At 39.1% G+C, this 25,422-nt stretch overlaps 1 protein-coding gene and 1 long non-coding RNA gene across 7 annotated transcripts in view; one reads left to right on the top strand and one right to left on the bottom strand.

Annotated features, from left to right (window-relative positions):
• Positions 1 to 1,238: 1,238 nt before the first annotated feature.
• LOC121331068 lies at positions 1,239 to 12,887 on the top strand. 2 transcript variants are annotated; one of them, XM_041278221.1, is made up of 14 exons: positions 1,239 to 1,361; positions 2,099 to 2,208; positions 2,588 to 2,732; positions 2,899 to 3,074; positions 3,478 to 3,629; positions 3,747 to 3,903; positions 4,081 to 4,201; positions 4,491 to 4,666; positions 5,034 to 5,179; positions 6,502 to 6,655; positions 8,640 to 8,736; positions 8,902 to 8,977; positions 9,397 to 9,485; positions 10,256 to 12,887. In XM_041278221.1, the coding sequence occupies exons 2-14, from the start codon at positions 2,160 to 2,162 to the stop codon at positions 11,700 to 11,702; spliced, it is 2,985 nt and encodes a 994-aa protein (XP_041134155.1). In that variant the 5' UTR covers positions 1,239 to 1,361; positions 2,099 to 2,159; the 3' UTR covers positions 11,703 to 12,887. The 2 variants fall into 2 exon arrangements, with proteins under 2 accessions (XP_041134155.1, XP_041134154.1); XM_041278220.1 differs by having other exon boundaries at positions 1,239 to 1,383.
• Positions 12,888 to 18,121: 5,234 nt separating this feature from the next.
• Positions 18,122 to 25,422, bottom strand: part of LOC121330807 — a 33,554-nt gene continuing 26,253 nt past the window's right edge. For 3 of the 5 annotated variants that reach the window (XR_005951895.1, XR_005951897.1, XR_005951894.1), the window contains 7 exons: positions 23,478 to 23,553; positions 22,918 to 23,000; positions 22,498 to 22,720; positions 22,309 to 22,409; positions 21,278 to 22,065; positions 18,921 to 20,550; positions 18,122 to 18,420 (listed from right to left, as the gene is read on the bottom strand). This is a non-coding gene — a long non-coding RNA (uncharacterized LOC121330807). Of the gene's footprint in view, positions 18,421 to 18,920; positions 20,551 to 21,277; positions 22,066 to 22,308; positions 22,410 to 22,497; positions 22,721 to 22,917; positions 23,001 to 23,477; positions 23,554 to 23,801; positions 24,818 to 25,422 lie in introns of those variants that run through there. The other 2 variants (XR_005951898.1, XR_005951896.1) reach the window with 2 other exon arrangements.

Here is a 25,422-nt window from a genome sequence, read left to right as displayed (position 1 = left end):
GGTATACTGTTCTCTACATAAAACCAGAAAGGGCCTCAGTCTATTTTGAATAGCAAATGGCCATGGACAAATAAACCGCCAGATTTATCTTATAAAACCCTTTTGTTCAGAAACAAGCAGTAACTGAGTCAGGCAGCATTTGAATGGTTTTGAATATGTTCTTTATTATCAAGCCTTCCGATTAGAAATGTCATCTACCCCATAATGAAGAACGAAGATTTTATGGTTAGCCTCGTTGCATATTACAGAAGGATTGGATATTGTGCACCTGAAGTCAAAGAATGATTATAAAAAGACTACAGATGAATGTAATACATTTCTGCTAAGTAATACACTAAAGATGTAAGCCAATTCAGGGCAGAAACCGTAATCCCACTGGTGCCTGGCAACGACTAATAATAATAATAATAATAATAAATAATAAATATCTTTACATAGCTGCTCTCATAATGGATCACCGTCACAAAACACTTCACAGAGGCAGGCTGTGAACTGCGCACTATATGCAGAGTCACTTACAATAGGACAGCGATTTAACATCTCATCCGCAGGACGGAGCACTAGGAGGTAAAGTGACCACCTCGGGGTCATACAGCGAGTTAGTCAGTGGCAGAGGTGGGATTTGAACGGAGACCTGGTTACAAACACTGGACTTTCATCGCTGGACCAAACTGCCTACTTGCAAAATTGCAAAAGTGTATTGGTTTGATATTAATAGTTTTCCAACAACTTAAAAAAATATCGCTTTCAAAAATATATATATATATAGATATATATAATTATATTATATATATATATCCTATATATATATAATATATATATAAATATATATATATATATATGATATAACAGGTGCCTATTAAATCCACGGCGAATTTAGGGGCGCTCAAACCAATGAGTCAGGTTCCAGAGAGCAAGAAATTATGAAAACTCTTGAGAAAATTTAATTACAGTTGTCAACACTTTATACTGTCTGTAAGGCTGGTCCGACCACACCATAAATATAAGAAGACACCGAAATTTTTTTTTTGCATCGAGTAATATATATATATATATATATATATATATATATATAAATATTATATATATATACTCGATGCAACATTAAAATTTTAAAGTCACATATATATATATATAAATATTTCGTAATCTAGAAGGGTGTGTATCTGATTAATTCTTAGCGCCCTCCTCTAGGTTTATACAAAGCAGTTCCTCATAGCAGCCCGGTCTGTATTCGTTGAGCTGCATTGGTGCGTTTAAAACGCTGGGTTTAACGAAAGCCGCTGTTAATCAGAGGCAGCGCTTTATTGTGTAGCTGTCATATGCACGAAGTGGAAACACTGACTCTTGGAGAATGGAAGGTGAAGAAACACAGTCTTCTTGGTTTGTTTGTTTTTGTTTGTCGGTTTACAGTGCATCAGTGGCGCGTGTTTCATTAACAGCTGGCGTGTGGCATACGTTTTCTGTAAAAAGAAGGGAAAACTGCTTTAAAACTCAAATGTTTAGATGAAACAAGCTGGACTAGAAACGACAGTATGGTATTGCGCGCAGAAAACTAAAGAGCAGGGTGTGCTAAACAGACAGCAATAACTGATATGCTTTATTGATCCTGCTTGTGTTATTATTATTATTTATTATTATTATTATTATTATTATTATTATTATTATTATTATTATTATTATTATTTAGCAGACGCTTTTTTTAATCCAAGCGATTTACAGAAATTAAACAAAATTGCACCAGGAAACACAAAAGTAGCTGTACAGAGTGTATATGATGAGTGTATATGAGTATATGATACCCCGGCAGTTTGAACATGGTGTCTTAGAAATGTTCAGTTTGTTTTGACATAGGATAAACACAGCAGGGTGCTTTGAGAGCAGGGATATGAAAGAATACAGAATGTGTTAAACCGAAAGCACCGACAACAACGCAGTATCCTAATTAGCTGAATGCAGGGAATGTGATTGTGTGATGTCCTGTTTGATTATTAATATTCTTTGAAAACGCTGTTGCTTTTTCAGGTTTTGTAAATGATGCAGATTATTATAAATAATGATGCGATGTATTTCCTTGTATCCCCTTTTTTTGTTCCAGAATCAAGATAAAAACAACTGTGTGTTTGCCACAGTGAAGATTGAAAAGATCACAAAGCAACATGGATTCGATTACAGTGGTAGTTCTATTGCAGCTTGCATACAGAATTGGTAAGGGTGAGCGTTGTTACCTTTACCTGATGTGACCACCATTGACAGTTTAACATTATTACCAAGCTCGGTTCACACTGATAACAAGGTAAACTGGGTGGTCTTCCAGACCTTGATCAGAACTTATCTTGGATTTTCTAATATTACATGCAGTAAAATAAATCTAAGAGATAATGTGTATTATTATTATTATTATTATTATTATTATTATTATTATTATTATTATTATTATTATTATTATTAGTAGTAGTAGTAGTAGTGGTAGTGGTAGTAGTATTAAGATGCCATTGCCAACACTTTTATTCTTACTTGCGAAGGGTTTTTAAAAGAACATTTCAATATATTTGTATTTCATTATTGTTATTATATTTAAATACAGCTTATGCAGGCGTAGAACTGCAACCACAAAGCCTGCAGTGCACCAATGACTTTTTAAGAGAAATGGTCTGCACTTGGGATGCAGGGCCCAAAGTGAACTGCAATACTGACTATACTCTACACTATCAGAAGACAGCTGGATCTAAGTGAGTGAAGTGTTTGTCTCATTATACAATATTCTCTGTGCAGTACCAGACTGCAGTGTGAAGTAGTGCTGTTTTAGTTTCAATTTTCAATTGTAACCTGATGCATTGAAATATCACGTAAAATAAATGTACACTAATTCAGTATTTTAACTGCGCACGTTTTCAGAAAGGGCACATGTTTCCCACACAACTTCAGAGTCGACCCAGAGAGGGGGGGCTTATCAACGCATTGCATCTGCCGCTTTGAGGTTCCAGGTTTTGACTCCACTGATGAATACGAAGTGGAAGTTTTTTCCAATGGCAGAGGAGTGTTGAACAGTACCATCCGTGTTGCTGAAACAAGTAAGGAGGTGGAGAACATGTACTGTGCAGAAGACATTTCATTCGGTCAGCAAAGAACTGAAGTAAAGTAAAAGAAATATTCTCAATGATAAACTGCTTAACTAAAAAAACTAAGACCGCCACTCTGCACCCCTTTGGCAATACATATTTAGACATCTGGCTTGCTAGCCCTCTTGCTAAGCTGTGCACAAACCAATTGACCAGTTGACCACTATACAGTAGCATGGTCTCGTTATAATGAAATGTAAAAGCACTGGGTATAAAACTACATCTTCCAATCTTCGAAAAAGCTGGAACAAATTTGGCTTCCATTAGGACAACCATCGGTTAACATGTATCAATCTGTCAGTACCTGGAGATGCTAGAAAATACTTTTTTCATTGTTGTCTTTTTTTTTTTTTAGTAAAAACGGCAGCTCCACATATCCTTTCAGTTGTGGAAGACGAAGATAAAAATGTAACCCTCTTGTGGAACAGCAGGTACTCAAAAAACGAACCCCTGCAAGAGTTTCTGATATTTCAAGTCATGTACAGAAAGAGAGACAATCTGACAGAGGTAAAACGGCTTATTCAAACTGCATGAGACGATATTTACCGAAACAATAAGAGACACCCTGTACACGATGCATCAACTTAATAACAACAATCATAATAACCATGTCTTTTTTTTAAGGATTCTGTAGCAATAGAGGAACCAGGTGATATGAAATATAAAATGCACTGGCTGTCACTAGGAACTGAAAACCAGTATATCTTCAGAGTGCGTGCAAAGCTGAAGGCGTTCACTGCCACGTGGAGTGACTGGAGCCCTGATGTCGTAAAGCCCAAAGGTGGGTAACTGGTTCTGTGCAGGAGCATTAAGGCAGCCTGTGGTTTGTTTGTGTTTGTAGGCATCAAGTGCAGATTTTGCACTGCAGAAAAAGATGCCCAGGTAACATGTTGTTGTATCCAATGTTTTTATGTATTTCTTTAAAACACAAAAATCCTTTTCTTTATTATTTATGCAGGGAGTCTAATATGTTACAATGACTACATTGACGAAATGGTCTGCGTCTGGAACACTAGCATGCAAATAAACTGCAGTGGGGGGTACACTCTGTCCTTTACAAGACTGAGACGCCCATTAAAGTACGTAACTTCTGATTTGAATCTTTCTTTTTTCAGAATATAGCCCATGTGTGCAGTCTCATTTGATTGTGCTTCATTGATAGCTTAGTTTAATTTGAAAGTCGGTCTTTAATTACTGTGGCAATAATAACAGTAATGACTTTATTACCTAATTAGGCATCTCAGTAGGGGCTAGAGACTAATAAAAACATGTTCGATTTCCTTACTTATGGTTCAGTGTTTTAAAGATAAGGTGGTTTATCTTGCAATTCAAGTTTTTAAAGGTGTGGGTTAACTTTTATTCTTTCAGAAATGATTCCTGTGTTCTAAGGAATGTTGGTACAGACCCAAACTCTTTATCCACACTCTGCGAATGCAAAATGCCCAAACTTGTAGATGAATTTTTAATCGGTGACATATACATTGTAGAAGTCTGGCATCAAGAGAATGCTATACTCCTGTCATATGTCATTCCAAGTGAGACCAGTAAGTAGGACTTTAGCTGGTTATTATTATTATTATTATTATTATTATTATTATTATTATTATTATTATTATTATTATTTAAGAATTCAGTACAGTCTTTAAGCGAGATCTCAGTAAGAAACCACACTTGTGAGAATGCAGTCACGTTTCGTTCTGAGGTATGTCCTGTCCCGAGTTTCCATTAATGATTACTGTGAGATTTCCTGCAGCTTGCCTCCTTCTTGTGATGCGCACTTTGAAAATTGCACATAATGTATTTTGTATCAATAATAATAATACTTTTTTTTTTTTTTTTTTTTTGGTAAGAGAGCAGTAATTAGTATCAGCTAACTGAAATCGTTTCATTGTTTTATTTGTATTGTTACAGTCAAACCAAGAGCTCCTCACAATCTTTCTGTCTCACTGAGTGAAAATAATAACTTCAACCTTACTTGGAAAATAAATTCAAACAAAACCTTCTATGAAAAACTGGATTTTCAAGTCAGCCTCAAAAAGAAGGAGGAACCAGACGAGGTAAGGAGAAAATGAGCAAATCTCGCATTGCAGCGTTAGACCCACATTGCAGGGTTGTTTCCAGGATCAAAACATGAAACACCTTGAATTTGAAAAGGTTTACTGCTGTCCACTGAGCCAGTAGCATAGCAATGTGTACTAAAGCATTGGTAAAGCAAAGATAACATAGGGAACTCATCTACAGTAAAGCATAGGAAATGTGTAGTAAAATCGTAAAAACTTGATCAACACATAGATTTACCAGGAGGAACCTTTATAATGGGAGGTTCAGAAAACAAGTACGTCCATTAATCATTATTTTTTGATCTGGGCCAAAACTACCTCCAAAGCACCATCAGATGATTCACCCGTTCACATCGCAGACGTAAGAGTGATCGTCAGATCAAGGTTTACAATCAGCTCTCTTTACAAGGTTACAATCAGCCCTCTTTACAAGGTTACAATCAGCCCTCTTTACAAGGTTACAATCAGCTCTCTTTACAAGGTTGCAATCAGTCCTCTTTACAAGGTTACAATCAGCTCTCTTTACAAGGTTACAATCAGCCCTCTTTACAAGATTACAATCAGCCCTCTTTACAAGGTTACAATCAGCCCTCTTTACAAGATTACAATCAGTCCTCTTTACAATGTTACAATCAGTCCTGTTTACAAGTTTACAATCAGTCCTCTTTACAAAGTTACAATCAGCCCTCTTTACAAGGTTACGATCAGCTCTCTTTACAAGGTTACAATCAGCCCTCTTTACAAGGTTACAATCAGCTCTCTTTACAAGGTTACAATCAGCTCTCTTTACAAGGTTACAATCAGCCCTCTTTACAAGGTTACAATCAGCTCTCTTTACAAGGTTACAATCAGCTCTCTTTACAAGGTTACAATCAGCTCTCTTTACAAGGTTACAATCATCCCTCTTTACAAGGTTACAATCATCTCTATTTACCAGGTTACAATCATCCCTCTTTACAAGGTTACAATCAGCTCTCTTTACAAGGTTACAATCAGCTCTCTTTACAAGCTTACAATCATCCCTCTTTACAAGGTTACAATCAGCCCTTTTACAAGTTTACAATCAGTATTTTGGGGTTCTAAAAGCCCGTCTGTGTTCTTGTAAGAAAAATAAAAAATGATACATATGTAACCTGTTAAAAGTATTTCTGTTCTCTTAGCAAAACTACATACTGTACACACCAACACAGATTGTCAACCCCATCATTACTCAGGAATCAATGCATTGACTTAGGAAACAGAATATTCATTGCTGTACATTTATAGTTTTATGTACTGTTAATACTGTGTTTTTTTTGTTTTTATTTTCTTGACCACAGAAAGCGCAACTAAGAAATGTCTTGGGTGTGTCCCTCCAGATAATAAGAAGTTCTTTAGTCCCTGGGCATAGTTATGTGGTAAAGGTCCGGTCCTTTTCCAAAGACTATCACTCCCAGTACAGTGACTGGAGCCCGGAGCTCGAGTGGCAAAACGGTAAGTCCAGCTGGCAGTACTAAATGCCAGCATGCAGCTGCGTGTCCATTAAGGATGCATGAAATAAAATAGGGGGACACTGAAGTAGTAGACTGTTTCATCTTTCCACAGGATCTTAATTGCACTCAGTGAATGTAAAGGGGCTCAATGAACCATCCAGGCACTAAAATAGCTCCCTTGATTTAGCAGAATAAAAGAACGATTTCATTGATAATCAAAAGTTTGTTCCAAACAACCACAGCTCCAATTTCAAATGTTGCAGTTGCAGTTCAAGTTAATTATAAAATGTTATAGCTAACTTGAAATATGCAACTGTTCAAGAGCTGAAAACAAGTAAAAAGGTCTAATTAAGCAAATTATCAGTTCAATTAAGGGTCTAGTTGAGTAATTGAGAGCTCGGTTGGAATGAAAACCAGCAGCCACAGGGGGTCCCCAGGACCGAGTTTGAGAAGCCCTGGTTTAGACACAGACCACAGGTAGAGAGAGTGGTTTCCTGATGGGTCGGATGACACTCATCACTCAACACGACAGCGTGCGTGTATTGTTTTTGTTTAATACCTGTTTTTTTTTTTTTTAAAGGAAAACAACACCCATTTTTACTAAACTACAACCAACCCTTATAAAAGTTTACGACGGTGAAGGTGCACTGCAGTTTTCCCATGCTTTTCCCATGGTTAGACTATGCATGTAGTATAGTTTACCATGCTTTGCCACATTTTAATATGCTTTACCATACCTCACTATCCTTTACAGTGCTTACTTATGCATTAACTATGCTTTATTACACTTTTACTAAGTTAACTTTTATAAGGGAAAGAACTAAGTAATACAACTGAAAGGGCATATTGACAATGGGTGCATGGCAAAGAATAAAACAATTTGAACTGTGTAAAACTAGCAGGGAATTGTCCAGTACCATAGTTTCCCTGCTCCAGGTTTCAATGACTATGTTTGTGTCTAGATTCATACGATCGCAGTGGTTTTATTACTCTCTGAAAGCTGCCCTTTGCACTTACACTTGTTTCTAATTGAAACCCAAAGGTCCTGTTTTTCAGTTCTGTAGCTTTAAGGGCATGCCGTCTACAGTACTATTTCCTATTCCTTCATTTTTTACCTGTTTAATATAATCTCAGGTGGAACACTCGCAATGGGATTTTAAACAGGTAATGAGTCTAACATTAGGAGACATGTCCATAATGTAAAGTTCCTCTCTTCTGGTGGAATTTTGCACATGTCAATATAGGGCATTGATTTGCATCCAATACCTGCGAGTGGGCAGATTGTACTTCATTTTGGTCATGACTCATGTATTGACATTTACACACAGCTGGCTTTGTTTAAGCAACATACTTAGGGGCTGAACCTTTTAGTTTGAAGACCGGTTGCAGACTACTCATGTCTAAAGGTGTAAAGATATACCAATGTGAGGAGATACGTATCGCGATACCATATGACTCGCGATACATGCAATGTGTCCAGATTGGCTACTTGTAGGATGCATAATAAGCTCAGATGATCGTTTAGAGATGGACCATTTTATTAAAAAAACTACAATTAAATGAGATGGAAGGTGTGTTTTCATACCAACTATGAAACTCACTTTATTCTTCACTCAAGAACCATCTGGTGAACTACACTGAGCTCTGTTGTGGTTTAGTTCTCGTATCGCCATACAAATGATACATATTTTTAAACGATAGGCTATACCATGTAAATAAAGTATAATGATTCACTGATGCTTGATACATTGTTACACCCCTAATCATGTCTGTATAAAAGTACTAAAGGACAGGAACACCATGAATCATTTTTCTTCCAGCGTGCATTTCAAAAGTGGTTCAATCCATTGAGGTCTAAGCACTGCTGCCTGCCTTTTAAGATATTTAGAAGTATAAAATGCATAACAGATACAGTTTGGCGTCAGACATTCTATGATTCAACAATAAAATCCCTCTTCCTAATTCTTTCTCCCTGAGTTCTCCAGATCCTGTGGCAACACTTGACTCAGTGAACATAGCTATCCCTATAGTCTGTGTATCTGTCCTGGTGGTAATCATTTCCTGTTATCATTGCACCCGCATGTAAGTTCAATATTAAAGGATACTTCACTTACTCTTTTGTTTATTAACTGTTTAAAAAAAAATGCTTCTGTTTTAATACCCTGCCATCTATAATACAGCCTTTTAGATGTTTTGATTTGAAATTAATCAAATCTGTTTTTTTGTTTTTTTGGGGTTTTTTTGCAGAGCCAAGGTGAAATTGTGTGATAAGATACCTAATCCAGCAAAAAGCATCCTGACCTTTCATTCTGAGAAATCCCAGGTAAATAAAACAGAAGATTCATTAAATAGAAAAGTGCATCTGTCAATCAGACCGTATCTGATTTGAATTTTAAAGAAATCACTAACTGATAACTGAATGCTTTACTATGGTCTGTTTGGCTTGCTGGTTTAGATGACAGTAAACAGAGCATCTGGTCTGACAAGGCTTTACAAATCAAACCGGTGGCAGTGCAGGTCTATCTCTTAGGCAGGTCTTTCCATAAGAAGTTTAACCGTTCATTGAAGAAGTTAATTGTTAGTAGAGGACTTTGATAAAACGTACTGAACACTCTACCATGATCTATATACTGTACAATATTGTGATCTAGCTGCAAACTGGTTAGCAAGAACCGATTCTTATGTGTTTACCTGTTCAAATTGTGTTGTCAACGTGGTGCTTTCCTCTTCCCTTCCCCATAGTTATTATTTCCACCCAGTGCTTGCCAGGAAACCATTAGCTCACTGGAGATTGAAGGAGGGGAAACTGGAAAGCCCAAAGTAAAGCCATGGTGAGCATTTGAAATTGTGCGTGCGTGCGTGTGCGTGTGTGTGCATGCGTGCATGCGTGCGTGTGTGAGTGTGTGTGTGAGTGTGTGTGTGTGTGTGTGTGAGTGTGTGTGTGTGCTTGTGCGTGTGCGCGTGAGTGTGTGCGTGTGCGTGCGTGCACGCATGTGTGTGTGAGTGTGTGTGTGTGTGTGTGTGTGTGAGTGTGTGTGTGTGCTTGTGCTTGTGCGTGTGCGCGTGAGTGTGTGCGTGTGCTTGTGCGTGTGCGTGCGTGCATGCATGTGTGTGTGAGTGTGTGTGTGTGTGTGCGTGTGTGCGTGCGTGTGTGTGTGTGTGTGTGTGTGTGTGTGTGTGTGTGTGTGTGTGTGTGTGGGTGCGTGTGTATGTGTGTGCATGCATGCGTGCGTGCATGTGTGCGTGTGTCAGTGTGTGTGCGTGCGTGCATGCGTGCATGTGTGTGTGTGTGCGTGCGTGTGTGTGTGTGCGTGAGTGCGTGCATGCGTGCGTGTGTGTGTCAGTGTGTGTGTGTGCGTGTGTGCGTGTGTGTGTTTTCTGTGACCAAGCTCTTTTTTCACAGCTTTAATGTTGAATGAGTCTCTGCTTTTCGTTTGACTCGACTGTGTCAAATCATCGACAGAGAAGGATACATTTCTCTGCCTTCTCACAGTTGTGTTGGAGCCTGACCTTGCATTTAATATCAAGAAATATTTGATCTGCTCTCACTGATGCATTAACATTATTTACTACCTTAATATATGTATATATATATATACAGGTTGAATCCAAACCTGTGTGAGAAAAGCGCTCCAGATTTACGTGCTATTGATGACTACGACCAGACCAGCGTCTTCATAAAGCAGAGGGTTGAAGAAGGGCATCAGGCAGTTGAGACCTCTTCAGAATATCAAGGCTGTCCCTTTTCCGGTGACACCAATGGATACTACCCTAGCAACATCAACACATACACTCTCAACAGGAGCGATGAGGGGCAGCCGTTGGGCTTTGAATTAATGCAGAGTTTCCAAGCGGGTGCTGCATGCAGCAATGTGAAAATAGACACACACGCCGGGTATAAAAGCATTGACAGTTGCACGTCAGCAGACAGTAAAAACAACCCAGTGGACCTTGGCTTTGACGAGCAGGACTCGCTGTTGGCAGGTTTAACCGTTCACAGGTGGAGAGAAAGTCTTGATAAAAATTGGCAGGGCCCAGAGGAATCCTTCAATTCTTGCAAATCAAGGTATAAACATACTTCTTATTTGTGGGTATCTGTTAAGCAAGAGACTGCTTCGCACAAAGCGAGCTCTCCGGGTTTGGTTTTAGATGTAATCCCTCATGAGTGTTTACACCTAAACAGAACCAAACTTAAAGCAAATGTTTCTGTGATATGCTGTGACCTCAGCTACAGGACCCTTGAGAGTCTGTTACATGAGCCCGCTCCTGATCAGAGTGCAGATAATGCTACTGTGCAGCAGATTCCAAACCATTTAACACCTCCAGTCCCATTTGCCTTTCGCACAGCCCCAATGAAGGATGCTGTGCAGTTATCCACCCCGGCTGTCTTGAACATTTATGAATACCAGCCATTCAAGAGCTGCTCGGTCCGTCCTCTCCCAAACCAAAACTCACAGCTGCCCGCTTCAGTTTCTCAGCTCGGTGATGATGTGTCAGTAACGTATTCTGGTCCGCTAAATAAAAAAGCCTGGAAAACACTTAACTGTAGACTGCCAAAAGTGAAAGTGATTGATGGCTACCAGAGTTACGATGCCCTTGCAGGAATCATCCAGAGCAGATTCACCAAGGCCCCTGCAGCTGAAAGCCGGCAGCTAGATAACTCCACAGATCAGGGGTCGTCTGCTGACAGTCCGGTTTATTGCGATCAAGCCTACAAATCTGTTCAAAACCTGCTTGAAATGACTGCGAGAGAGCTGCCTTTCATCAAAACAATGGAGCAGGCTGTGAATGTGGAGGATCAAGAAGGTGACAGTTTTCCGATCCTAGACTTCACAGCATCGAACTTATGTGTCTCAGAGTACCAGCCCTTACAGAGTAAGGTTGCTAAGAGCAACGCTATACAAGCACCTTCAGATCATGGAAATCCTAGCAGTCCATGCACAAGAGAGACACAGGAGACCCTCTCAGAGAACGTGATAAGCACGTGTCCTTCCAGCTTCCTTCAGGGCCTCGGATACAATGCCAATTGTTGTGCATTCCAGTTCTAACATTTTCTCCACACACACATGCATCACATCTTCCATGTGCTCATGAGTATCACAGTGTAACAAACCCAAGAGAACATGACTGTTAAAGGTTAACAAGAGGTCTTGTGCTGTCAGTCCTTACTGTTATGGATCATGTTAATTTTAAAAAGATATTTCTTATTCTGATTCTGCACCTCTGCACAATGCTGAAGGATGTATGCCAAAAAAGAAGCACTGTGCTAGAGAAATCTCAGCCTGGTTGATGTTTAAATGACTACTTACCAATTAACATTTAAAGTGTGGGTAAATAGATATGTCTTAACTGATAGAGATCTGTGTGTCAAGGGTTATATCTGCAGCCTCTTTTATAATTAGAGAGTAAGTAGCTTCAGGAGTCATTGTAGTTTTTTTTTTTTACGTTCCCCACTTATTTGTAATCATTCTGGTTCTTGAAAGGCTGTTCAGTGTCTGGCACTTAGGACTCTCCAGACAAGTTCAAAGAAAGGTACATGCAGATTTAAAGAATGATACCTCAATCTGGGAGCGGCAGACCCACTCCGAATGGTTGCAGATCTGGACTTTAAAGTGTCTTACTTTTATTAAAAGTGAGCATGCACACACAGCTGAGAAAGCTGTTTAGTCTTTCAGGTTCATACGCAGTTCATGTCCTGTTGTGCAATCGTGGCCAATCCATGTCAGCCAAAGAGATCGCACTCATGCTGTATATTTTTGAAACAGCTGCCTGTGGAATTGCATGAGATAGAGCTGGGTGATAAGTACCCAAGGATGTGGTCAGGTTTCCTGTTATTCTTCATTGTAGTCTCAGACCTACAATGATCCTGTGTACTGGGAAAGTGTTGGAGGGGATCAGAACACTAGCAATGTCACAGAAGTAGTTTTGCAATACCTGTACGCTACGTCTGTACACAACGACAACATCACACTTTAAACCAGACATCTCCCTGCACATAAACCTGATAGCCCATATTGCTTACTTTTTTTGCTTTCATATATATATATATATATATATATATATATATATATATATATATATATATATATATATATATATATATATATATATATATATTTGTGTTTTACACTCTTTTTGGAGTGACATATCTTTGGCCTACCAGTTTTGATGGATATCTTTAAGACATTGTTATGTCAGGTAAAATAAAGCAAAACTAACATGCTTGTACAATATCGGTAATTTGCCATTGTTACATGTTTTATAAATAATTGGTTAATTCACTTTTAGGCCGTAATATTTTTTCCTGCACAAGGACTGTTTTCAATATTTGTTCATGTGTTGTTGACAGTGAAAGAAAGAGGAAGGGACTGTATTACCTAATATAATATTTCATCAAGAAATAGAAAGAGGAAGGGGCTGTATTACCTAATATAATATTTCATCAAGAAATAGAAAGGTCAGTGGCAAATGACGGTTTCCTCAGGATGTTTTGGCCGTACTTCTCAAAAATGTAGTTATGTAATTAGGACGACAATGCAAATTACTGCAGTCATAGTTATTTAGGGGAGCGGACATTTAAATGTCCCTCTCTGCAAACTAATTAGGGAAATAATTACTTTTAATATCGCGAGGAGAGCTTGCACGCTTTGCCATGAAGATAGAAATATTTAACAAGATACCGCCGCGCATTAGCTACTTGTTCGTCTGGTTACCTTTCCAACACACACACACACACACACACACACACACACACACACACACACAAATTTAATTTCTACATGTGTTACTACTTAGTATTTATATTTGTGTGTGTTATATTTCATTAACACTAGAACTGCCTTTTACAATACATGTTTGTATTTAGAATATAACCTACATTTTTATATATGTATATACGCAAACCTGTTGTTATCTCTACTGGACCTGGCAGCCATCAATTCCTTCGTTTTGTACAAGGAATGCACCAGGGATAAATATCAGTAGGAGAGATTTCATCTTGAAGCAAGCCTCAGCACTTCAGCATAAACATTTCAATCACAAAACTGCAAAGCTGCAGCCAGGCTGCAGCAGCTCGACCTGGATTCTGTGCTGCGAGTGACACACACGCAAGATAAATCATGTTACTTTCATTTTAGATGAAAAACAACTTTTGTTTTTACAGTTTTGTATGTGCATATACCTGTTTACACATTAGTTTCTTTTGAAGTGTTCATTTTATTATAGTTTTTCATTTTTCATTTAGTGCTTTATATGTGGTAAGTTAGAAAATAAACTCCTTTATGTTTAATTGCTCATTTAAACACAGCGCTTTGGCTGTGCAGATGGTTGATATGATGAGCTTGAATAATACCTTTGAGTTGTATCCGATAGCTTGTCTTTCATTTTAATATTGATGGTGTTTAAAATGTACCGATTGTTGTAGGTATGAGTATAACCGTGGCGGTTTGGGTTTGAATTTCTTTTGCGGTTTTGTGTGTCAACCTCACAGAGTCAAGACTGTAGAATCAATTTTCATGTCCATGTAAACCCAGCAATTAAAGAACATTTTCAAACACCCAACCCTTTACATACAAACAGTTCTGTTCCCAGAAGTGGGGTGTTTGTGAGTCATGGCTGACAGGCACAGACTTGCTTTGTGATGTCTACAGCATGCTGGTAATATTACAAGGAAAACACCTACGTGTTTACATTGGCATTTCCTGAAAATGTATTTTACAACCCAGGATTAAACTATGTGGGCTATCCTGCTATTAACAGTGTGTGTGTGTGTGTGTGTGTGCGTGCGTGCGTGTGTGTGTGTGCGTGTGTGTGCGTGGTGGGTGTGTGTGCGTGTGTGTGTGTGTGTGTGTGTGTGTGTGTGTGTGTGTGTGCATGCGTCGCGTGTGTGTGCGTGTGTGTGTGTGTGTGTGGTGTGTGTGTGTGTGTGTGTGTACGTGCGTGCGTGCGTGTGTGTGTGTGTGTGTGTGTGCGTGGTGGGTGTGCGTGCGTGTGCGTGTGTGTGTGTGTGTGTGCATGTGTGTGTGTGTGTGTGTGTACACACACTGTATGAGCAATCAAGCAGCTACCATTAAGGGTTTCTCAGAATTCCAGTACATCCTATCCTGTGTATAAGAGTCCTGGAGTGTAATATCGGATAACGAGAGCAATGGCAAAGAACACTGTAAATGTGTCGAAATAAAAGTAATATCCCATGCATGTGGATACAAATCTTTCTTAACCACTCTGGACCTGGTTCCCTATTAAACCTGTGGGATAAATTATGAAAAAGATGTATCGCTATCATGAAAAAGACACTGTGCTTTATAGCACCACAGCAGAAATATCCTGGTGAGGGCTGTCCTCTGCTGGCTGATGCAGAAAAAAATGCACATGATAGGGAAATGGAGAAATGTATTTTTCTTTTAGCATAGGTAGATGAATACCATTTTACTGAAACACCATTGTCAGGACACAGCCTGTAAACCGAAGGAAATCAATTTAATAATCAAAAGATTACAGAAACCCTCAGAAAATTTTCAGCTTTTGTTGCATTATAGCCTGGAATTAAAATGCATTAAAATAGTTGTGGTTTTTTTTTTTCATTTATCTACACATCCTACCCCACAATTTCCAAGTGAAAAAAATATTCTAGAAATTCGTAGAAAATGAATTAAAAATAAAAACTGAAATAGCTTGGTTGGATAAGTGTCCACCCCCCTTGTAATAGCAATCCTAAATTAGCTCAGGTGTAACCAATGGCCTTCACAATCACACACCAAGTTAAGTGGCCTCCGACTGTGTTAAATTGTAGTGATTCACATGATTTCAGGATAAATTCAGCAGTTCCTGTAGGTTCCCTCTGCTGGGTAGTGCATTTCAAAGCAAAGACTCAACCAAAAGAACTCTGGGACAAAGTTGTTGAAAGGCACAGATCATGGGATGGGTATAAAAAAAATCAAAGGCCTTGAATATCCCTTGGAGCATGGTCAAGACGATTATTAAGAAGTAGAAGGTGTATGGCACCACCAAGACCCTGCTGAGATCAGGCCAGCCCTCCAAACTGGATGACCGAGCAAGGAAAAGACTGATCAGAGAGGCTACCAAGAGGCCAATGGCAACTTTGCAAGAGCTACAGGCCAAGACTGGTCAAAGTGTGCATGTGACAACAATATCCCAAGCACTCCACAAATCCGGCCTGTATGGTAGGGTGGCAAGAAGGAAGGCATTACTCAAGAAAGCCAAACATTTGAAGCATGCAAAAAAACACTCGGGAGATTCTGTAGCCTTGTGGAAAAAAAGTTCTGTGGTCTGACGAAACTGAAATGGAACTTCTTGGCCTAAATGCAAAGTGCTATGTTTGGCGCAAACCCAACACAGTGCATCACCACAAGAACATCATCCCTACTGTGAAGCATGGTGGTGGCAGCATCATGTTATGGGAATGTTTTAATGGCAGGGACTGGGACACTTGTCAGGATAGAAGGGAAAATGAATGGAGCAAAGTACAGAGAAGTCCTTGAGGAAAACCTGCTGCCCAAAGCACATAGCCAAAGCTACACTGTAGTGGTTAAGGAACACAAAGTTAAATGTCCTTGAGTTGCCCAGTCAGAGCCCTGACTTAAATCCAAACAAAAAATTGTGGCATGACTTGAAGATTGCTGCCCATCAACACCCCCCAAGGAACTTGACAGAGCTTGAACAGTTTTGTAAAGAATGGTCAAATATTACTAAATCTAGGTGTGCAAAGTTGGTAGAGACCTATCCCAACAGACTCACAGCGGTAATTGTTACCAAAGGTGCTTCCACCAAGTATTAACTCAGGGGGGTGTAGACTTATCCAATTCTGATCTTTCAATTTTGTATTTTTAATACATAACTTTTTTACCCTTAACAGTGTGGAGTATGGTGTGTAGATAAGTGGGAAAAAAATCCTCATTTAAATGCATGAAACTCTGAGGCACTGACACAACAAAATGTGAAAAACGTTCAAGGGGGTGTAGACTTTCTATAGGTACTGTGTATATATACATATATACAGTACCTATAGAAAGTCTACACCCCCTTGAACGTTTTTTCACATTTTGTTGTGTCAGTGCCTCAGAGTCAAATATATATATATATATATATATATATATATATATATATATATATATATGTCCAATATCTCAGTTTGTATGTATTATATATATATATATATATATATAGATATATATATATATTATTTAATAAAAAACACTATGTACATACAAGTAGATAAGAAACCCCTGCAGTATGCAGTACACACTTGCATGCCCGATCTTGTTATTATAGGTAGATATCAATCTAGTGAGCTACTTTTTCTACAGACATAACAAAAATAAAGGATCTTGGTCACAGAGGCGTCAAGGAGATTAAAAATAAATAAATAAAAAAGGCAGGCAAGCTTTTATTTAAAAGACGCCGATTGTACAATTGCATTATTACACATGAAAACAACTCAACCGTGCAAGAACATCCTTCAGAAGAGACATTGGACCATATTCATAATGAAGCATTATACTGCCAACAACTGCAATGGGGTCCCATGCCTTTACTAGCACGTTAATACTTTATGAATATGCTACACTGTTTGTAACTACAGCTGGTGATGTAAACAGGACTGTATTTGGTTTTCGATTGATCAGAGTATAGTTACACTGTATCCCCAGTATGACTTTGCAAGCAATTGTGATCAGACCTTTATTGTAAACTTATTTAACCTTCATGACATGTCACAAATTAGCTGCTAACCAGTGACAGTGTGGTCTTCAGATACAATGCAAATATTCTATTCTGCTGGTGTCTGGCGACAGAACAGGTTAATGCAATGTGCCTCTTCGAGGCCTGGAGAAACAAGACCTCTTACTTTATTAGAAGAACACAGTCCCAGAAGAACAACCAGGAGGGCTTTATGAACTCATTATTCTTGAAGGAAGTTGTCACCCTGACCCTTGGCAGATTCTCCATGGCTCTTTGTTGTCGTCAGACATTTTTAAATGTTTGATGAAGATGAACAGAGGTAATAAAACACACAACCTTACTCACAGATTACAAGTGCCTCGGGGAACTGCAATGCTTCATTATAACCGGCAGTAGTTCAAACTAATAATAATTTATATTTTAATATATATTTATATTTTTTAATTGTTTTTTTTTTTTTATACAAGTCATACTTAATTTGCTTGACGTAAACATAAATCCATGAAACCTCACAACCGGTTTATATTGAAAACACTTTAAAATAAGTGTTTACTCAGGATGAATTCATTTCATCTTCAATATAAAATTACTAATTACTTCATTCAAGTTCAAATTCAGCAGGGAATCTGTGTGTTAATAGTAATCGTAACTTTTAAAGTGCTGCGGCAGGGATGGAAATAAGGCTCCTATTGCATAGCCGTTTCGCCCCTTCCAGGTTTTAATATGAGCTGGATTAGCCCCAGTGTACAGGAAACAAGCTCAAGTGTGTCTTATTATTGTAAAACCAGGAATGGATCAAATTGCTATGCAATGGGAGTCATATTTCCATCCCTGTACAGTATACCAACGGTCTTCATTTTGAATCTCTTCTAACATTCAACTCTTTCATGATGTTCATATTTGGAACCCGTTTGCTCTTTGCACAGAGTCCTGGCGGAGAAGGTCAGCAAGTTCCCTTCAGTGATTGGTCCAGGAGCCGATTTCTGGAAAGTGCTCCACCTCTCCAACCTCGCAGAAGGACTGGCCGCCTTGTGTGACGCTCAGCTTTAACATTAACCACACCTTCTCCTAAACACAAAACAATATGTCCGCTTACTAGACAAGCTAGTGGAAACATGGATGTATTTGATAGGTAGCACAAGCTGTTCCATAGAAATACCAGAACACACAAGGTCAATTGCATGAGAATCGTTTCTACTAGAAGTATCTTTCGATGTCTTCAATGCTGATGAAAGTCTTTGTTTTTAACCAGTGAGGTGTAAGGTCTCTCTTTGCTTTGTGCATTGCCTTGGGCTCAGAGACACAAGAGTATTACTGCATACTACTACAACTACTAAATAATAATCGAGGGCCCCTTTTCAAAATTCGAAGTCCAAGCATGGCAATCAAATTACATACGCTTGTTCTTTATATTAAAAAGGTAATTAAACTTTCTACCCTCAATGAATGATTCATTACATTATAAATCATGTAACTGCTCCAAAAAGTAGTGGACGGCACAGTAATGTGTGCCAAGATTCTTTACTGCTGCAAACTGTTTCTACACTGGATAATAAAATATGGCTTACCTGGCTGAATGGAGTCCAGTGAAACAAAAACATCAGACAGAGAACTGTCCATGGGCTCCCCCTGGGCGGGGCTGACAGGTTTAGTGTGCCGTGCCAAGCTTGTGATTGGATGTGATTGGAGGTGACCTAGGGCTGACTTGGTCTGTAGGACAGGCCTGGACAGGTGAGCGGAACACAAATGTTAAGAGAATCCCGACAGAAATCAACGTTGCTTTTTAATGAAACCCCTTTGCCACGTTCTTTACATAGCTCAGCAATAGTTCTAGATGCCCACGTGTGAATTATACAGGGAGTGCTACTTATATACTTAATGCATTTAGTTTGGTGGATCGAAAAAAATTGCACTGCTCGAGTGGTTATGGCCAAGTTGTTGTCAACCCCCTCCTCCCCCTCCTAATATCTTCACTTCTGTACAAACAAAGAGCCCCCTGCTGTGTCCGTGCTCTGTGTGTACCCAGGCTTGTTTAGCTGAGCCTGAGGTGTCAGAAGCCGTCGCAAGGAATCTCTTCGACGCTGCTCCAGGTGGTCCTGCACACTGCCCTGGCTGCTGCTGCTGCTGCTCTTACTCACTGCAGCTCTCAGCCCTTCACGACTCTTACTACCGCTGAACCCACCCTGGCTCACAGGCTGAACAGAACAGATGAAAACAAAACCAGGCAGATCAGTGTGCAAGTCTAGAATAGGAAAATGAAGAAATCCGTTGAAAAAATAATACCTCCTACCTGATCTAACGCCAAGTTATACATTTCTGAAATCAGTGGGAAAGACATAAAAGAGGAACCAGGCGCTTTGTTCTTCAAACTGCAATCTCCTGTCTCCAGCCTCTGATATTCCGGCCGCTAGCCTTGACCGCAACGGTGCCCTGCCACACCTTGTCCTTGCCAGTAACCCCTTAGTCCCAGTGTGAGTCAGCCCAGCCCATCATTCAAGATTGCTCTGTCCTGAAGCAAGGTTCACACTGCAAGCCGGAGAGTCCCAAATGGTTGTACTGTTTGGTTTTTAAAGTAATAGATATTATATAGTACAGCTAAATCCTAAACAGAGTGGCTTTCAACTTCTCACCTCATATTTGCCTTGCAAGACAAATAACTGTAATTAAATCTGTACAGAAAGGAGACTAGGCAGTTGCTATCTCTGACTCGTATCTCTCACCTGTTTAAGTGGAGCATGGTGCTTTCAACAGGGCTGTGTTTTTCTCCTGAGTTAAACGCTACAGACTAGTAGCTGCAAATAGGGAACTTTGCAATTTTATGCTTAATTGCACCAGCACACCAAAACTGGGACTCCCCTGCCTCTAGTCTAGAGTGCTGCTATGCTATGCCCACAATCCCAAGCAGGAATAAGTACTAAGCAGGCTAATAGGGTTTCAAGAGAATTATCACACAAAATACCCACCAGCCATCTCGCCCCGCTGGAACCCTGCTGCATCCCTGAACTTTTCAAGAAACACCCACCAGCCATCTCGCCCCGCTGGAACCCTGCTGCATCCCTGAACTTTTCAAGCTCCTTTTGAACTACCCTCCAGTTAAACCCGAGAGGATTCCGCACCTAATGCTTCGTCGTTATCAACGGTGTCACCGGCCAGTCGGAAAAGGGTCGGTCTCAGCTTCTCACACCTGTCATACAGGCCCTGCAGCGAATGCAAAACCAGGTGAATCCCTTCACAGTACAATCCTGAAGTTCATACACACTTATTATCAGTGTGAAATAACTTGTGGAATGATGTTATTAAACACAGCAAAAGCTCTAACTTCATAGTGTTTATCTTTAATTACACAGCAAAAGCGATCCAAGTATCTATCGGTTATAATAGGTATAAAAGCATCATTGTGATGGGGATGCGCTATCTAGACTTGACTGGTAATAGCTCCATTAATATTGAAAAGCACATCAGCAGCTGCCTTTTCTCAGTTGTCAATGACAATTACCGGTCCATTAAATGTCAGCAATTAAGAGGAGTGCTAAACAAGACTTTAAAACCCATTTTCTTACCTCTTACTCTAATTCAGGATATACATACTAATGAAATATAATGCTGTAGGTAAAAAGAAACTTTTTATTCCTGTTATCTAATCCCCTGCAGTGTGGTAAGTCACATGATATGAATGCAGTCAGACCACTGGAGTGAAACTGGACTAATGGATTTCGTACTTTATAATTTCACAGCGCTGGGAGGGTGGGGTAGTAAATATATGCCAAGTTCTAATATCTAATAAGAGGTAAGGAATTCATTGATTTAAAAACCTTGATATGTGCTATAACCCTAATACTTGCACTAACCCTAATCGTTACTCTGACTGAGTCTGACCCCCCCTAACAATGCTGGCCTCTGTGCCGAGAGTTTCTCCAGGCCTCACCTTCATGATGTCCCCCCTCCTGTAATTAGTCGGCATCTCATTCAGGAGCTTCGTGTTGTTCTGAACCTCTTCAATGGTGTTTATTCGTTTAGACACCTTCTCCATCTTGTCTTGGTTCTGGAAAATGATTAAATGTTAGAAAGATTTTTAAACAAACATTGCAATTTTTACACTGCCAATATCACTTTGAAATGAACTGAGCCACTTTTAAGACCGTAAAGTGTAAAATTTTACAAATCAAAATCTTAAAACAGTATTTTACTTAACATTTTATCGCAAATCATTTGTGAAAATCGGTGTAACAGTTGAAATAAAAACAAAAGTAAATTATAAAAATTATAAATATATAAATCAAGTTTGTTTTTTTCAATGAAAATGTGTATGACAGTTCAAATGGGAAATGGTTGCATAGACACAGAATTAAACATAGATTTAAAGCCTTAGTTTTGTTCATCCAAGAAATCTGCAATTAGGTTGCAACTAATCACCATTTTAGAAGGAACCCTCCATGCAACATGGCAGACTGGCAGATCTTGTGTGTGCCCATGCTGTATAGGGTTATTTATAATTAGCATTAGCATGCCCTGTGTAATATTTACATAGCGGTGAATTCAAATACATTACAGATTCAACATTGTTTCCCAGTTGTATCAACCAAACCGTCCACAAGCACAGCACCATAGTGTAACGAAACAGCACTTTGCCTCCTAGCGTCATCATCATTTCACATCATCTGTCTTTGTGTTCATTCCTTTTCCTGGGTCTGACGCCGCCCACTTCGGCCGTCTCTGTGACACAGGGTTATAGATGTTTTTGGTTGTTTATAACATCTACATGATATGGTATGTTTCCATTTGAGATTGAATATCTTTTAATAATAACTCCTGGAATAAACAGATAACTTGACTGGAATTACTAAGATGATATTTTTCACAGAATTGTACACAAACAGTAATATGTACAATTGGTGGTATTAATGCAGTAATAGGGAGCACCATTTGACCACCTCTAAGATGTCATTATAAAACTACCTTGGATTTATCTTCCTCATCAAACACTGAGCTTCCTGTTCTTGGACAAGGTGGTGGCCACAGAGTGTTCTCTGGTAACTTGGGGTCTTTTTTGATAATACCTAAGAAAAAGAGGGGTTTTCATTTGGCAGTTAGATTGAGCTAAGCGGTTGCCTAGGGTTGGAATTGCACCTTATAAAGTGTACCGACCTTGCTTCTTCAGGATCTGATGGGCCTGTTCAAGCCTTGATTTCACTCTCTCGGTACTCCATGTTCCCAGATACTTTGATAATCAAACGCAGTGATCAGATGGCTTCACTCATGTTAAACACATTTTTAAAAATCCTCTCCTTTCACCTGTGGGACCCGAATTCAATTCCACACTGCGACACCCATGTTAATTGAGTTCAGCTGGTTTCGGCAGACCTCAGACCTGAAAAGTGAATTTTTGCCAACAACAGAATATTGAAATTGTGCTGATCTAAATGTTATTATTGATATTATTATAATTACTACTAGTGCATAGAAATAACATCAAAACATGAGCAATTCTACAAACTAGAGGAGGCATTCACCCCACAAGTGCTCCTAGAATTATTATTATTAATAATAATACACTGATTACCGTACCTTTGGCACAAGACTGATCAATTCATTCAGAAATCTGAACTTTCCAGCTTCACTGTGAAACCTTTTCATGCAGGTCTAAAAAACTAGAAAAAAAAATTAAAAAATAAACCCTAGTATAGTGTATATCTGTATATGCCTTTGACATTGACATGAACACACATGTGTAAGAGATAACGCACATCTGCTGCTCACCAGCCTCTCGTATGAACACTTGACACAAAGCACTAATGTGCAGCACTGTATCTGCTCAGGTCTGAACGGAACTGATTTCTGGTGTGGACTGAAAAACCAGCAGGCATGCAGATCTGCAGTGGAGTGTTATTACTGCAAGTAAACCCAGCCCAGGCTCTGCACTGTCAGGCTGGATGGATGCTTTGAAGAGGCCGGAGGAAACGAGAACAGATGCTACAAGATAGCCTGGGAGACGTGTTCCTGAGAGCTGCTGATGTTTTCCTTTTCGAAGGAACTCAAGGGTTTTTTGTGACTTTGTTCCTAACATCACAGTTATCATGGAGCAGCACATATTCCAAAATCATTTCATTTGGAAATATAGCACTTACTGTGAGTGCGTGCAGTTATTTCTTCTCCTGGGGGGATTGGATTTTATGAGCCAGGAGGCGAGTAGCAATCTGTGGGCTTAGAAAAGTGAGAACATGTTCTTTTAAATTATATTAACACCTAATACACACACACACATGCAATACAGGAACATTAAACATGCCAGTCCAATAAATGTCCAAAACACAAACAGAAAACTGATGCACAGAAAATAAAAACCTACATTTCTTTTAGTGCACAAATATGCAAGTTAAAATTGCGGTTTTGTAGCACCTGCTGTAGAAATGACAGTCAGAATTAGAATGCATTAACAGCCCTGTGCAAACCTCATGTTTACAGCATGCATGCCCTGGCTGTTCTGTATACCACAGCAAGTCGGGCTGCCTTTGGTAATATACCCTTCTAGTTCTTTTGTTGACCTGCTCACAGAATCCCTTGATGAATTCCCACTTCTCCTCTTTGTTACTGGGGTTTGTGGCTCTGTCTGAAATCACATGATTGTTAGTGTATTCCCCTGGATCAAGAGTCACAGGACTGGGAAGCGGATAAAACACACCGCATCACATTACAGCGAACGCACAGCACCCCACTGCAGCTAGCGGCTGAGTTCCCGTCAGTAGCAACGTAACAGAGTCGATTAGCCGGGAGTATACAGCACAGTGCATTCAGAGTGTCTTTTACGGAGTACCGTAAAATCCTATACCTGTAGCACACGTTGCATTTTAACTAAACAATAAAATACAAGCTTATTATTCTAGATTGAGGTTTAGTGGGAAAACATGAATGCGTTGAAAAGATGTGTGTCTTGGAGTCTGCAGAAGACTGCGCCGAACAGTTCAACATCATACGTCCACTTCCTGTTTTTAATATATTTATATCTACGTTTACACATTAAAAGTTTGTACCTTTTCTACGCATGTCATATCCTTTAGTTGCCCATAACGATACTTAACTTGCTTTTCCAATGGCTTGTTAAACATTCCATAACGCATTAACCCTAAACTAACCGTGCACGATGCCACATGTTAACTTTATTTACATTGTGTATTAAATACAAAATAAATTAACTCACAAAAAAAAAAAAAAAAAAAAAACGTACACTGTATTAGCTAATAATGTGTTTCCCAATGCGCAACAGTGTAAATCCGGCTGTAATATAAAATGCCACCATTTGCACAAATTAACAATTAGCTACTTCCGAATTCTATTTCAGTGTAAACTACATCCTCGAAAAAACACCAGCAGTGTCTATTACACAGTGATATATCATGTTTTATTTTAAAAACGCGAACAGTACTTGGCTAAAAAGGGTACTGTTACAGTTCCAATGGTACCATAGATATTATTTATTGAAATGTGTATTGACTTGAGATTTTATATTCAATATTAACATTGCAGGTGAAGGGTTTGCATATTTTCTTAAAAAGGGATCAAATATGTCAAACTAAGACACAGACGGGTTAAGCAAACCCTTTCATGTAAACAGAAAATTTTTCTCTCTCTCTCTCTCTCTCTCTCTCTCTCTATCTATATATATATATATATATATATATATAGTGGCAGGACAGTGGCCCTGCAACTGTAAACATGTGTATTCTGTGGCAGGGAAAGGGTTAAAAGCCTCCCTGCCAGCCTAAATAGTTTAATTAGTGTTAATTGTTTTATTGTTTTGGCAGTTGGCCTCATTGTTATTAAACTAGAGCCAGCACCCTAAACCTGTTTCTCTGGTGCATATAAACCCCAGAGTGAGTTCATTCTGGGCGGCTGCTGTGTGCACAGACCGACTGTGTGTCATATTCTGTGTAAAAAGATACTGTGTGTTTTGGTATTTCATGCCAGTAAACGGCTTCGCTGTCCTGCACGTTATTCAGGGAACCTGCTTAAATGTGTAGTAAGCGCTCTGAAGAGCTAGGTGTTGATTTAGTTGTGTTTGTTTTGTTTTGTTGT

This window comes from Polyodon spathula, chromosome 18 (assembly GCF_017654505.1).
Source record: "Polyodon spathula isolate WHYD16114869_AA chromosome 18, ASM1765450v1, whole genome shotgun sequence".
Classification (NCBI taxonomy): Eukaryota; Metazoa; Chordata; class Actinopteri; order Acipenseriformes; family Polyodontidae; genus Polyodon; species Polyodon spathula.
This window is presented reverse-complemented; position numbering and strand designations above follow the sequence as displayed.